The 13697-nt window shown below is 33.1% G+C and overlaps 1 protein-coding gene across 1 annotated transcript; it reads right to left on the bottom strand.

Moving 5' to 3' along the window:
• Positions 1-6741: 6741 nt before the first annotated feature.
• LOC122514451 (homeobox protein HMX3-like) lies at positions 6742-12849 on the bottom strand. The gene is made up of 3 exons (XM_043631303.1): positions 11758-12849; positions 7877-8093; positions 6742-7514 (listed from the first exon to the last, which is right to left on the bottom strand). The coding sequence occupies exons 1-3, from the start codon at positions 12245-12247 to the stop codon at positions 7190-7192; spliced, it is 1032 nt and encodes a 343-aa protein (XP_043487238.1). The 5' UTR covers positions 12248-12849; the 3' UTR covers positions 6742-7189.
• Between the last annotated feature and the right edge of the window lie 848 nt (positions 12850-13697).

The following is a 13697-nucleotide window of genomic DNA, read 5'->3' on the forward strand; positions in this document are numbered from 1 at the left end:
TTCGTTTGCGATATATTTTACAACGAATAGGTAGAATCAATATTACTTGCAACTTTTATATATTTAATTTATGAATCTTACATGGAATTATTTCTAGATTGTTTTAGTATTAATATAATTTAAGTGTTTTTTTATGAATTGATAATTCTATGCAAAATATTCTGAGTAAGTAAATTTGAAGTAAACATAATTTTCTTCAAAATCTGGTCTTATTGTCATATAATATGTAATAACTATGATTCTAATAAATAATACAATATTTATTTTCAAATGTTGAAAGAAACTAATGCAATCTCACGTAAGAAGTTATGACAAATAAATGAATATTCGTAGTGGAAAAAATCGTTCGGATAGATGAGGTGTGCCTTGGGGTTGGCGGCGGAGTGAAGGGGAGCGGGAGGGGAGGGGTGTATTGGTGTAAGGAAAATTTTTTCGTCGGAAAATTTTTCCAACTCTGTGGAACCGCGACGAGGCTGCATGAAACGCTGTTGATTGGCCGCTGGGTACGCCAATTTTCCTCAGCGGCGCTTCGCCGCCACGAAAAATCGCTAAATTGCTTCTTTGAAATGCCGGAAAAGCGGAGAAAACGATTTCCTTGGTAGTTGTGTTCGTCTGACACAACTTCTCTTCCTCTATTCCCTTTCTTACCTTCTTCAACTATCGTTCCTGGTTGGTCTTCTCGATAAAGAGAAGATAAGCATCGTTACTCGTTTGATGAGCCACGCTCACTCGACTATTTTCCTTTCATTTTTATTCTCTTCAACTAAAAGAAGACAAAAATTGTCGACGCCATTCCCGGCAATTCTATTTTTCCTTCTTCTGTTCTTTCTTTTTCACAAAACAAAATGTTCCCTCCCATTATCCTTTCTAATTTTTATTTCTTTACCTCATTCGTTATTTTTCTTTTATTTATAGTCTGTAAAAATTTAATTATATTATTATTATCATAATATTTATCTACAAAATTTCTTTCCTTTTTGTTTTCTTCAAACAACTCAATAAAAATTTTTTGATAATTAGCAATACCAATCATTAACTGCAACCTTAATTTAAACACCTACTGCATTAGTATCATAAATTTACTCTTATGTTAGACGAATAATTTAACTTACGGACCACCCAGTATTACGATTCTTATTATCATACATAAATAAAAATCAATCTTTTAGAGTCTTTGCCTTTTCATCTTCGGTCTACTTGAAAAAATATAAAAAGGAAATCACTGATAGCAAAGTTGGAGATTTTCTTCCGACACTTGTGCCTATCTCTCTCTCTCTCTCTCTTTCTCTCTTATTCCTACCTTTTCTTTCTCTTTCCTTTTTTATCCTATCTCTCTTACGTGCCCGCCCTTTAACTTCTGACACGCGTTTCAATTGGCCCGGTTACCAAGGAAACCAAGGAAGAAGCCGAGTGTCACGCGGACTATTGAAGAGGTTAAAGGGGACTTTCTGTGTGCACCAAAAACATTCTAACTTCTCTTTAAACTTCTCTTAGATCCAATTGTGTACCGTTTAAACGTCCTTCTTCAAACAAGTGTTAACGAGCTTCCGTTGGAATCGATTAGGTACGAATAAATCTGGTATTACAATTAGACGAATCACTCAAATCGTAAGAACTAATATCAAAATTATTTTCAATTTTATCATTTTATTTATAAACGAACACATATACTCCACATTTCTTATACAAACCCCATAGACCTTAGTTTACCATACGCAAATATTATATATAGTGATTTCATTTTGATAACATACATACATATTTTCACACTAGATTTTAACACTAGATTTACGGACTCAACCAATTTGACTCATTAAAAATTTGGTTACTATTTATATAAAACTTAAATATTACTTTTTTAACAAAACATATGTCGGTTTTTAATTACGTAATGAAATATACGTAAATATTAATTCATCCTCTGTACTCAATCCCCTTCATTCAAACGATGTTTATAAGTCATGAAAAAATAATGAACAAACTATCCGTATAAATCTAGTGTTAATACCTTGCGTAGACACTATTTTTCACGTATATACCTACGTCATTTCAATTTTTATAAAACTAACAAAATACATATCGCAATATAAAAAAATAAAGGCAGAAAGGGAAGAAAAATTTGGAGGAACGAAGAGTCCGCGCTCACCCATTAGACTTTTAAATTTTCGCTAGCGCATCGCTAGGTTACCGCCATTGTAAAAGACGCGACCGAACACGCTTTGAAATAAAAAAAAAAAGGATAAAATAATAAAAGAGTAAGAGAGAGAGAGAGAGAGAAAAATGTGAATTTTTATTCGGACCTGAAATGGTTCGTGTGAAATTGATAATAGCTCCTGCGTGGCCACTAACCGAAGAAATCGTCCGGGCTTGTGTCCACCGACAATACGAGTCTTCCTTTTTTTTTTCGTCAAAAGAAATCATCAAAATTTCTCCTTCGAAAAAAATCGATCGCGTAATTCTCTTTCAATCTCGTTCACATCTTCGATCGATTTAAATTATTTCGATTTTCGTCACATTTTTATTTCGTACCTATGATATAATACTTTGAAATGAAAAAAAAAACTTAATCGTTAATTCGTTCGAAGAAAATAATTATTATTCATTGATGAAATTGAACGGACGAAATTTTACGAATTTTGGAAAATATAAAAATATTTTCACCTGACGAAAAAATGTTCTGTCATTTTATTTTTGAAAAAGGACGATTGAAAAGGTGGAGATGGATAAAGAGTGGAAGGGAAAAAGGAAAGACTATAACAGGAACGTCGATGAAGGGTCGGAGATCGGACAGAAAGAGATGAGAGAGAGAGAAAAAGAGAGAAGGGTGAAGGGTAAGGGTGGAGGGACGGGGGGGGTACTGGTTGGAGACTTTGCTACAGCACTATTAACAGCTAATGAAAATTAGCTTCTGTCGCTTGATTGAGCGACAAATCGCTCCTTTCTTGTTTCGGGAGAGAGGGAATGAGAAAGAAATAGAGAAAGAGAGAGAGAGGAACTTTGGTGTCGTTAAAACCAGCTTCACCTCCGCTCTCTTCTATCTCTCTCTCCCTCTCTTCTCTTCTCTTTCGATCTGCGAACGTTTCGTAGAAAATTTCGAGCGCGTGTAATGACACTTTTCCTCGAAAATTACAATGCGAATAATTACTCCTGAGTTTCTAACTGATTCCAGTATATTTTTCTTTTTTATTTTCTTTTCTTTTTATCTGTCTCTCTCTCTCTCTTTCTGTCTCTCTCTATCTTTCTCATTTTTTTCTTATTTTATTATTAAAAGATTTTCGACAAACTTATTTCTTTTTGCTTCCAAACAATCGCGAGCCAAATTAATTTTCATCGCGTTGTATTTAATTTTTATCCTATCTCCCGTAAATTTATCTATACTTTATATTTATTATTATTTCATCTATATATATGTAATTATATTTGAATTGTAATTTAATTTTCTTATTGTTTTTCAGATATTTCGAGCTTCCTTTTTTGTTTTGCTTCCAAACAATCGCGAGCCTAATTAATTTTCATCGCTTTGTATTTAATTTTTATCCTATCTCCCGTAAATATATCAATATCTTATATTTAATATTATTTCATATATATGTGTAATTATATTTGAATCGTAATTTAATTTTCTTATTGTTTTTCAGATATTTCGAGCTTCCGTTTTTTTTTAAAACATTTTTTTCTTTTAAATCATTATATTTCATTAGAATTATTATTCAAATAATAATGAAATTACGTGTTGTGAAATACAACGAAACATATATATATAATAATAAGAACGAATATAATGGAAACGATTTAATAGAAACGATCTTCCGCAAAAGCGTAGCGGGCCGGTTCCTTTAGAAACGAAGATATAAAATGTAAATTTCTCGCAACGAAACCGCAAGTCATTAAGGCTACTAGCTAGTATACTAATGGCGATACTCTATAAGCTGGTACAAGGTCTGCCCGAGCGGAACGGCATTACGGCTGTGGAATGTTTAGACGAGCGATCTAAACGAAACGGTAATGGACTGCAGAAGCAACTATAAAACTCCCACCTCTATCCTTCTCTCTCTATCTCTCTCTCTTTCTTTCTCTTTCTTTTTTCTATCTCTCTTTCTTCTGTAACGCTTTTCAAGATGATCCTTTCCATTCAAGAAGCGAGCGGAACGAAGGATGCTCCTAATTGATTTCACATATGTACTCTTCATGTATGTATATATATGCATTTACGTATGCATTTATGTTGCGCATTTATGCGTGAATGTGTGCGAATCCATGTATTATTTACACGTACGTACATACGTACGTACGTATCTAAATACATTCACGTATTAACGATTATTATCCTATCATTTTTTTTCTTTTTTTTTTATAAGAAACTACAAATGAGACGTAATGAAGTATCGTATGTTTGAAGTATTTTGTTGGATTCACAAAGTGGAGGAGAAAATTTGAAAGTCATTAGATGATGTGCTATAATATCGTTACGAAAAAGGGGAAAAGATATTTTGTAAGAAAAAACACTTTGATATATTATATGTAGATCCTTAGGGATCTTACTTGAATTCAAAATTTCTAAAGGAGGTTTACTAATTAATTCGTTACTTACTAAACAAAATCTGATCCCTTATTAGATCAAAATCATGTTCTTCTTCAAGATCCAAAACTAAAGAAATATATCAACAAATTTCTAAATTTTCGGTTAATAAATAATCTATGCGTATAATAATTATATTTATATAAAAAAGAAAAAAAAAGATCTTTAATACGTTTACATAATAAAAATTTCGAAAAGAACTGCATGAAATAAGTTGAAAAGTAATGAACATAACCTAGAAACAATTTCATATTAAACGACAGAAATAGACGAAGAAATAAAAGATAATTTATTATGAGAGCTCAAAAAATTTGTAGAAAATTCATCCTAATAATTAATTCGTTTAATAAATAACCGATGCGTATAATAATTATATTTATATAAAAAAGAAAAAAGAAGATCTTTAATACGTTTACATAATAAAAATTTCGAAAAGAACTGCATGAAATAAGTTGAAAAGTAGTGAACATAACCTAGAAACAATTTCATATTAAACGACAGAAATAGACGAACAAATGAAAGATAATGTATTATGAGAGCTCAAAAAATTGATCGAAAATTCATCCTAATAATTAATTTGTTTAATAAATAACCGATGCGTATAATAATTATATTTATATAAAAAAGAAAAAAGAAGATCTTTAATACATTTACATAATAAAAATTTCGAAAAGAACTGCATGAAATAAGTTGAAAAGTAATGAACATAACCTAGAAACAATTTCATATTAAACGACAGAAATAGACGAACAAATGAAAGATAATGTTTTATGGGAGCTCAAAAAATTGATAGAAAATTCATCCTAATAATTAATTCGTTATCTGTTAAATGTAATTAAATCATAGTTTGGAAAATCACATGGTATAAGGTTTTTATACGTGTCCCTATAAGATCAGAAGCTACAGAACTGTCAAAGGAACTCTCTCTCTCTCTCTCTTTTTTCATTTCTCTTCCTTTCTTTCTTTCTGTTTCTTCTTTCTCTCCATGAAAGCCAATAACGAATAAGACGCACGTGAACTTCCTTTCGGCGATGGTAATGTAACTCTTTTGTTTATAACAGATGAGTGTCAGAGAACTAGAGTCGTCCCTTTTTTTTCTTCCGTTGGAACGGAGTTAACTCTGTTAACTCTGCCGGTCGGCCGCGTCTGAATAAACATATCAGATGTCTGTTCAGCCCACCCAGAGAAAACGGGGGTCTACTGACTATTAAAACTCTTATGGGAAAAGGCCCTCGTTGGCTCCTTCTCTCCTTAAAACTTAACTATTTAAACTAATCCTTAAGCGAATTTTCCACACTTGCTTTCCTTATGGTCATCTACTGAAAAATTATGATAAGTATCGTAACACGACAAAAAAAAATATATATATATGAAGAAAAAAAAAAGAGGATCGTTAAACGGCGTAGTTTTTACGAGCAACCCTACTTCAGTTATCATTATACAAATGTTTTCTTTTAGTCCATTTTTCTTTTTTTTTATTGTTCATATTGTTCAGAATTTCAGGTGAGGGATATTAGAAAAAGAAGAAAATCTTGTTTGTTTTTTTCTCTATCATTTTCTTCATTTTTAATGCGTGACCATGTATTTTTCTTTTTCGTACATCTCGAATCGCCGTGACGTCTACAGAGAAACGAGGTTAACATCGATCCCTTGTGTACGGATACAATAATAATAATAATAATAATAAAAATAATAATAATAATTATTAATAATTAATAATAATGATAATTGGTAATAATTCTTAGGCAACAAAATACAATCGACTTTGCACAGGTATCTTTTTGTTTTTCTTTTATAACGATATTGCACATACGCCGTCTTTGGTACAATCAACGAGTAATTAATAATCCTATCGGATATTTAATTATACGTAGGAACGATCTTCGAGGTAAAGAGGGGTGGTTGGTTTAAGTTCGAGAAGGATGGGAAGATAGTAAATAAATATTTCGTCGATCGAACATTCTACTCCATGATTTCGTCAAACCAGTTTTCTTCTTTTTTTTTTATACACTTATTTACAATCTAATTTACACGCTCGCACCTACTTTTTATCTATATTATTCATAATAAATTTATATATATATACTAATATATATTTATATAAGTGGATGGGTTGAAAAGTTGTGAGCCCTAACACAGAAACAATTTGTTTTTCGATCGAACTAACTTTTATTTAAAAAAAAAAGAAAAAGTAAATGGAAGCTTTTCTGTTAAAGCTCAAAACTTTCCAACCCACCATCTTATATATATTAGTATAAATATATATATATTTATTTATTATTTATAGAATGCTTTGACAACGAACACTCGCCGTCGTTTACAAACTGTTCACACGTTAATAAATCTAAAATTATGAGCCTTTTCGGTATCCCTTCCTCTATTTTTCTTTTTTTATTTTTCTTTACATATTATATACTCGTTAGAATTTTTAATTTAATTTCCTTTTTTCTCCCCTCGATAAAAATTCGACAAACCAAACAACTCGTCGAAGATAAAAATGTCGATCAAGGATTCTTGTGATTTCTTTTTTTTGTTTCCTGATATTCATTTATTTTTCTTTCCTCAGAAATAGAAAAACTAGAGATATCGGATTTTGATTGAATTTCGATTTTACTTGTCGTTGTTCAATTTTGTTATTTGTCCCTGATCGAGATCCGGTGCGATAGCGTTTTGTACCTGAATGTGGGTGGAGTGTAATGGCGGACAAAGCAAAGGGTGATAGGGCAGACAATAGTAAGGGAAACCTCCGAGGGCTTTGTTCGCCGGATGAATTTGCGGGCTCGACATTTGTCCGGGAAGTTGTCCGGAACCACGAAGAGGCAATCCTCTCAAATGTTCATCCGGATGTACCAAAACGCGTACGGCTACGCGTCTCGCGTTTCCGGAATTCACGATTGCTCCTAATTCCTGTTGTTGACGTCTTTTGGTTTTATATCTGAAACAACATTTTGTCTTTGATGACATTTTTTTTGTGTTGAATGACATTTGTGTGTCATTACACCAACCAATCGTTGAAAAATAATTGTTACGTGTTAATTCAAATTGACAGCGACATTGACAATGACAGTGACAATAAGAATGACAATGACAAAAGCAAAAACAGTCAGTTAAAAAATATTCAAAATATTGTAATTAATTGTAATGAGAAAATTGTTGTTTGGTTTTATTTTTTGTTTTAAACTTAAATACAAGATTGAAGTTTTTCGTCTTAAGTGACGAAATATTTGATACAAATTTGAAAGTATACACGCAATTTATAAGATATAATTCAAATAATTACTATTAAATCTCTCTTACCGTCGGTTTTGAAACCAAATCTTAACTTGCGTCTCGGTTAGTTTTAATCCTCGTGCAAGATCCGCTCGTTCGGGTCCCGACAAATATTTCTGCGCCGCGAATCTTCTTTCCAATTCGTAAACCTGAGCATGAGAGAACGCTGCTCTGCTACGTTTTTTTCTACTTTGCAAACTTTGTCCGTGATTTTGCGACTCGAACATATCCTCCTCGATATCATCTGCAATACGAACGGAAAAAAATAATATCATTTACTTTTCATTCTTTTTTTTAAATACAAATCCATGAATTTTAATATTTGTACAAATTCGAAGAAATGGAAATAATATAAATTCTCGCAAGTGTGGATAGGTACGTGCATTTCGTTTATAAACAATCAGTCGGTTGGCAATATACAATGCGTTTAATTTTCGTACGAATCGAATGGCGCCTTTTGCGAAAGAAAACTGTTTGCAGACGAATGTTTACATCTCGGTCGATAATCCGAAGCGACTGTGCTTTGCAGTTGGATGACTTGCTGGAGGATGGATCGGTATCCTGAAGTAATCATACTCTCGAGCAGCCATAGAAACGGTGATTTACTCGAAGAAAGAAAAAGAAAAAGAACAAGAAAAAGAGAGAGAGAGAAAGAGAGAGAAATAAATGAGGGTGGGAGAGAGACAGCAAGTGTACGCATTTCCTTAGCTTTTGATGTCTCGTTCAAACATTAACACGTGCCCTCGCTACTCCGACATGTTTACGCTTTTGCCCCAGCGTTAATTCTCCCTCCCTGCCCCTCCCCTTCGTCTGTTTTTTTTTCTTCTGTAGATCGAGGAGCTCCGTGGAAGTGCAATCGCATCGTTCGCATCGTTGCATCCTAGCTCGTTCTACTTGGCAACGAGCCTAAGCCACTCGATTTCCTCGGCTACGCCGCAAGAATGGCCAGCCGTATTACGAAGAGTTTTCGAGTGCCAAATGAAAGGACTACTACCTACCTACCTACTTGCAAAATGAGGAAGACATTTTGCCAATAAATTAATTCAGGTTATCTAACATTTTGGTTTTGTATGAATTGGATTTTTATCCAAATCATTTATTTTAGATAACAGCGTTTCTTGTAATTTGATCGAATGAAAATTATTTCAGTTATTTTATATATTGCGTTAGTTTCTATTCTTTAGAAATTAATTCGAGACCTTTTATTTAGAATTTTTCGATAAAGTGAAAATGTTTTTGTAATCGACAAATTTATTTATACTTTTATTTATTCGATCAATATTTAATTCAATAAATAGCCAGTGTATTCGTTAATATATTTTTTAAGTTTCAATAATTATTTGTCGGTATTTTAAATAATATTTAGTACACATTAATATTATATTGTAAATAAATATACTGAAGATTTTTTAATGTTAATTTGTGTAATATTGATCACTTATATTGCACATACTAATATTTTATTATTAATATTGACTATAAAATGTTTTCTTAACAGAAATTTAAATCAATCAGTAATTTAAGCAATTAGTAATTTTTATTTACTCTTAAATATTTTATTCGTAACAATTCCATTGCAAAGTATAAATGTTAAATAATGGAATTCATTAGGAAAATAATTGTTTTTGTTTAGTTGCTTAAGATTTATAGTAGTAGTTTCGACATGACGTGATAGGTTTAAATGGTGATCTATATTTGATCACTTTCGACGTCAAATCTGATGCCATCTCGTTCCAAGTTAATGCTTCCCTACTCTTAATGCTCTCGTCAAACATCCTACATCGTGTCTGTACTGAGAGAGAGAGAGAGAGAGAGTGGGAGGGAGAGAGAGTGAGAGGGAGATGGAGTGAGAAAAAAAATGAGAGAGAGAGAGAGAGAGAGTGTGTGTTCAGGACGAGCAAGTGGTGTTAGTCCACTCCGATTACATCGATGACCCTTCGGATTCTTCATCTCTCTCTCTACTTTGCTCGCTTATTTTATCCAATAGGAATCGAATTTTTTTCTATGGTTTATTGAAATACGATGCCTATTAATAATCCCATATCAAATATTAGAAGTTTATCCTTTTGATACATCTTATAATAATATTTATAATTTTCTTTTGTTATCATCGTTTTGACAATTTTGTATATTTTGTTTGATTTTTGCAATTTTATTTTAATCGAAGATTCATTCGAAATGTTATTTTTATAAACTTGAAGTTAGTGTCGCTCATATAAATGTGTTGGGACTTTTTAAAAAGAATTTTTGTAAGAAAAAGTTTATAATTCGAATGTTCGTAATTTGTATAACATCTTTGTTTCTTCTTTCATTTTGCAATTTCAACGATTAAATATTATTTATGATCTTAATATAGTAAATTTGAAATTGTTGTTATACATAAGCGCGATGATTTTTCTTTGCTAAATTTTCAAACGATCGACACGCCAGATCTTATTTCAATTTCGACAATTTCCAATCATTTCTTTAAATAACATTTTATTAATATTGTTGTTTGTTTTACAATATTGATGAATAAATTTCTCATCGAAGAGATATTATTTTAATAAAAATGAAATTCCGTCATATATACAAAAATGTTGCAATTTCATTTAGAAAATATTAAAAGTTCTATTAAATGAAATGAAAGGAAGGAAGGAAAGAAGGAAGGAAGGAAGCGTAACGGAAGCGAACGTTGAACGAAAATGTGATTCGTTTACGAAATGATATATATTTCATAGTTATTGCACGAGATTGGCCAAGATAATATATAGGAAACACATAGATAACATCGATACATGTATAAGGCGACCGCAGGGGAGGGTTTCTCGTTAAAAGGACTAGTAATTTTCTGAGTACAGGTTGAAACGGTGCCAACTCGTGCCGGTTACTCTACAACTCGGGTGAGAAGGCATTAGTTTAATTGAGGGTTTTAGAATCGTTCGATGTTTTTCAAACTCTGCCAGAAAATCACTTATTTATTTAAACATAAATCATTTAAAAATAATTTACATTAAAAATATACAATTTTTTTTCTTTTTCTTTTTTATATATATCATCAATGACATCAAAAAATATGAGCCGCGAATGTATGCGAGTCGAGTGAAAATTAACGGGACGAATCGTTAAAAGCATGATTGATTTTCGCATTTCTATCCGCGTTACGGTTAGGGGAATTTTCTGTTTACTCTTAACGAAAGATAGTGCCATTTCGACGATGTAATTTCATACGGATTGAAGAAAGGCGTCGGGATGACGTTAATCGATAAAATCAAACGCGTTTATAATCGATCATACGATCGTCGAAAATTGTTCGCATTTTTCGGAACATAGTTTTAAGAAGATTTGGATTAGAGCGAGTAGACGATTTAGAAATTTCTAAACTCGATTACTTCCGGGCAACAAATTTCATAACCTTGATCTAAATACGTGTACGAAGTAATCTATAGATTTTTGATTCTCTCTCTTCCTATCTCGAGAGAAAAATAGAGAGAGAGAGAGAGAGACAGAGTAACAGTGTAGACCCGGAGATCGGACAAGTGCAGAAGAAGAAGAAGAAGAAGAAGAAGTAGAGTAGCTAGCACTTGTGACGTCTGCCCGCTCGAGTGGCACTTATGCTACTAAAATTACATTCAATTACGTTATCTGTGCTCGGGTTAACTTTAAAACCGCTTGAAAAGCTCGCCTGTTACAAGGATACCGGATTCTAAATGATCTCTTAAGTATATATCCTCGTGTGGCTGACATACAATCCTCTGGAAGGGTTTGTTAGTTTGTACCTAGACCAATTCACTTAACGCAATAATAACAAAAAGAGAAAACTCGAAATAACAATTTATTCATATAGCCCCGATATTTGTCATTCGTAGTATATTGGATTTATGAATGTTAAAAAACAAAACAAACAAAAAAAAAAGAATTGTACTCACCGAGATATTTGTTCTTGCTCATATCCAGTGCCTCGTCCTGTTGCCTTTGAGATGATTCCCTGGATTCCTTGGTGGTCTGATAAGCTGGAAGGTTACCCAAAGTTTCGAGATGCTTGAAAGATGCCTGCCCTAAGTGCGGCAAACCACCAAAACTCGTGAGATTAGCGTGAGCTAGATTTCTCCTGAGTATATCCAACTCTCGTGACATGTTCGTGTCGGGCGAGGGTAATCTTGGAAAACCAGTTACGATTAAACGTTGTTCCCGCTCGATTTGTCCTCCTCCGTTATTAATATCACGTTCGAACGTTCTCTTAACCGAATCGCAAACACCTGATTGAAGAATAATTTCGTCGGGGGGTTCGGTGACGATCGTACGTTGTTGTTTTTCGTGTTCACCGTTAGACGTTCTACGACTTAGAATATCAGCGATGCTGAACGGTGTGGGTTGAGAAGGTTTCGGTGAAGTTTCGGTTCTTTTCTCCTCCTCCATCCTTTACAAATATCCTTTTCTAATTTGTCTATATATATACACACTAAAACAATCCCTTAATCTTAAAAGTCCCAATTATAAATTAGTCGTACCAATCTTCGACACAATTAATCATACGACTCAACAAATGTTCGGATATATATCAAACACATCTTACTTTTATCTTCCTCCGTTCGTATTACAAATTTACGATAATTTAACCATTCGACCACATAAGATAACTGATTATATCGAAAAATCACTTTTCTTCGGAAACACTTGGAAACTAAAACACAAGATTTACTTCGAATTCGAAGAGACGCGTCAAATATAATAAGTTAAAGAATTATTAACAACCGACAATTATTGTTGTTGTTCTCTCTAGTTAAACTGTTTCTCTCTTTTTCGTCCCTCTCTCTCTCTCTTTTGCTTTTGGGTCGGGTTATTAATCCTCAGTCAGAGCACTCGCCGGCACTCTCGCAACTCGCTCACACTCGACGTAGGAGCGGTCTCTTCGATGAAGTGTGGTGCTTGTCGCGCGCGCGCCTCCTCCAACTTATTTTTCCAATTGCTCCCGAATTGAAACCGCCTCCTCCGCGAGGAGCCCTTCTTCCTGCGCCCCTTTTTCGGGACGCCTTCCCACCCTCTCTCATCGTACTACTACTACAAGTGTCTTCTTCCCCTTCTATCTCGGCCACAACCCGATTCTCCCCACTTTTGCTCTACGATATCCTTCCCCTGCTCCCCCCTCCTCACTCACCCTCTCTCTCTCTCATATTCTGAGTTTAATGTTTCGATGGTATCATTCTGTCTCCGTTTCTTTCACACATTGTTCATCCTAAAAGTCTCTTACGAAGATTCGAATAAGCACTAGAGTATATATTCTTTTCTCTCTCTCTCTTCTCTTTCTCTTTCTCTTTCTTTCTTACACATTTAAATCGAACATTCTTTTATGAATGAATTCACGTACATTGTCTTCTCTCTCTCTCTCTCTTTCTCTCTCTTATACGTTTCATTACTATTGTTTTTACACGTCTCTCTCCATTTTATTATTTATTAAAATTCATTGATAATTTTGATGAACAAATATTTGTATATATTTAACACACGTTTACGGAATACGTATTACTTCTTATCTTTCTTTTTTTTTGCTTTTTTGTTAATGAAAACTATTAAATACTTTTATCTCGCGAAATCCTTGTAACGTGAGTCCTTTAAAATTGTTTTCTTCCAACTCCTTTCGATTTTCTTCTCTCTCTTTCTTTCTCTCTCGTAGAGGGTGGTACACTCACCTTTTATTCTCTCACCTATTATCCTCTTCTATTGGGTCAGGGATAAAGTTTCCTCGTATTTTCCAGTTAGATGATCTTTAAGATCTTAAGATCTTGCATGCGTTTGAAAGTGAAAATATTACAAAGTAATTTGTGATATTTGTCTATTCCGTTAAAAAATTATTGCGTCTTGATAATGA

Source organism: Polistes fuscatus, unplaced genomic scaffold (assembly GCF_010416935.1).
Source record: "Polistes fuscatus isolate 324 unplaced genomic scaffold, CU_Pfus_HIC Scaffold15, whole genome shotgun sequence".
NCBI classification, from domain to species: Eukaryota; Metazoa; Arthropoda; class Insecta; order Hymenoptera; family Vespidae; genus Polistes; species Polistes fuscatus.

What these genes read in the sequence shown, in the direction of transcription:
- LOC122514451 (XM_043631303.1), bottom strand. Translation starts at nt 12,247, where the DNA reads ATGGAGGAGGAGAAAAGAACCGAAACTTCACCGAAACCTTCTCAACCC. An exon ending in GAGCAAGAACAAATATCTCG is followed by an intron (nt 8,094 to 11,757) that starts GTGAGTACAATT and finishes TTCGTATTGCAG; the next exon opens with ATGATATCGAGGAGGATATG. An exon ending in ATTTGGTTTCAAAACCGACG is followed by an intron (nt 7,515 to 7,876) that starts GTAAGAGAGATT and finishes ATGTTGTTTCAG; the next exon opens with ATATAAAACCAAAAGACGTC.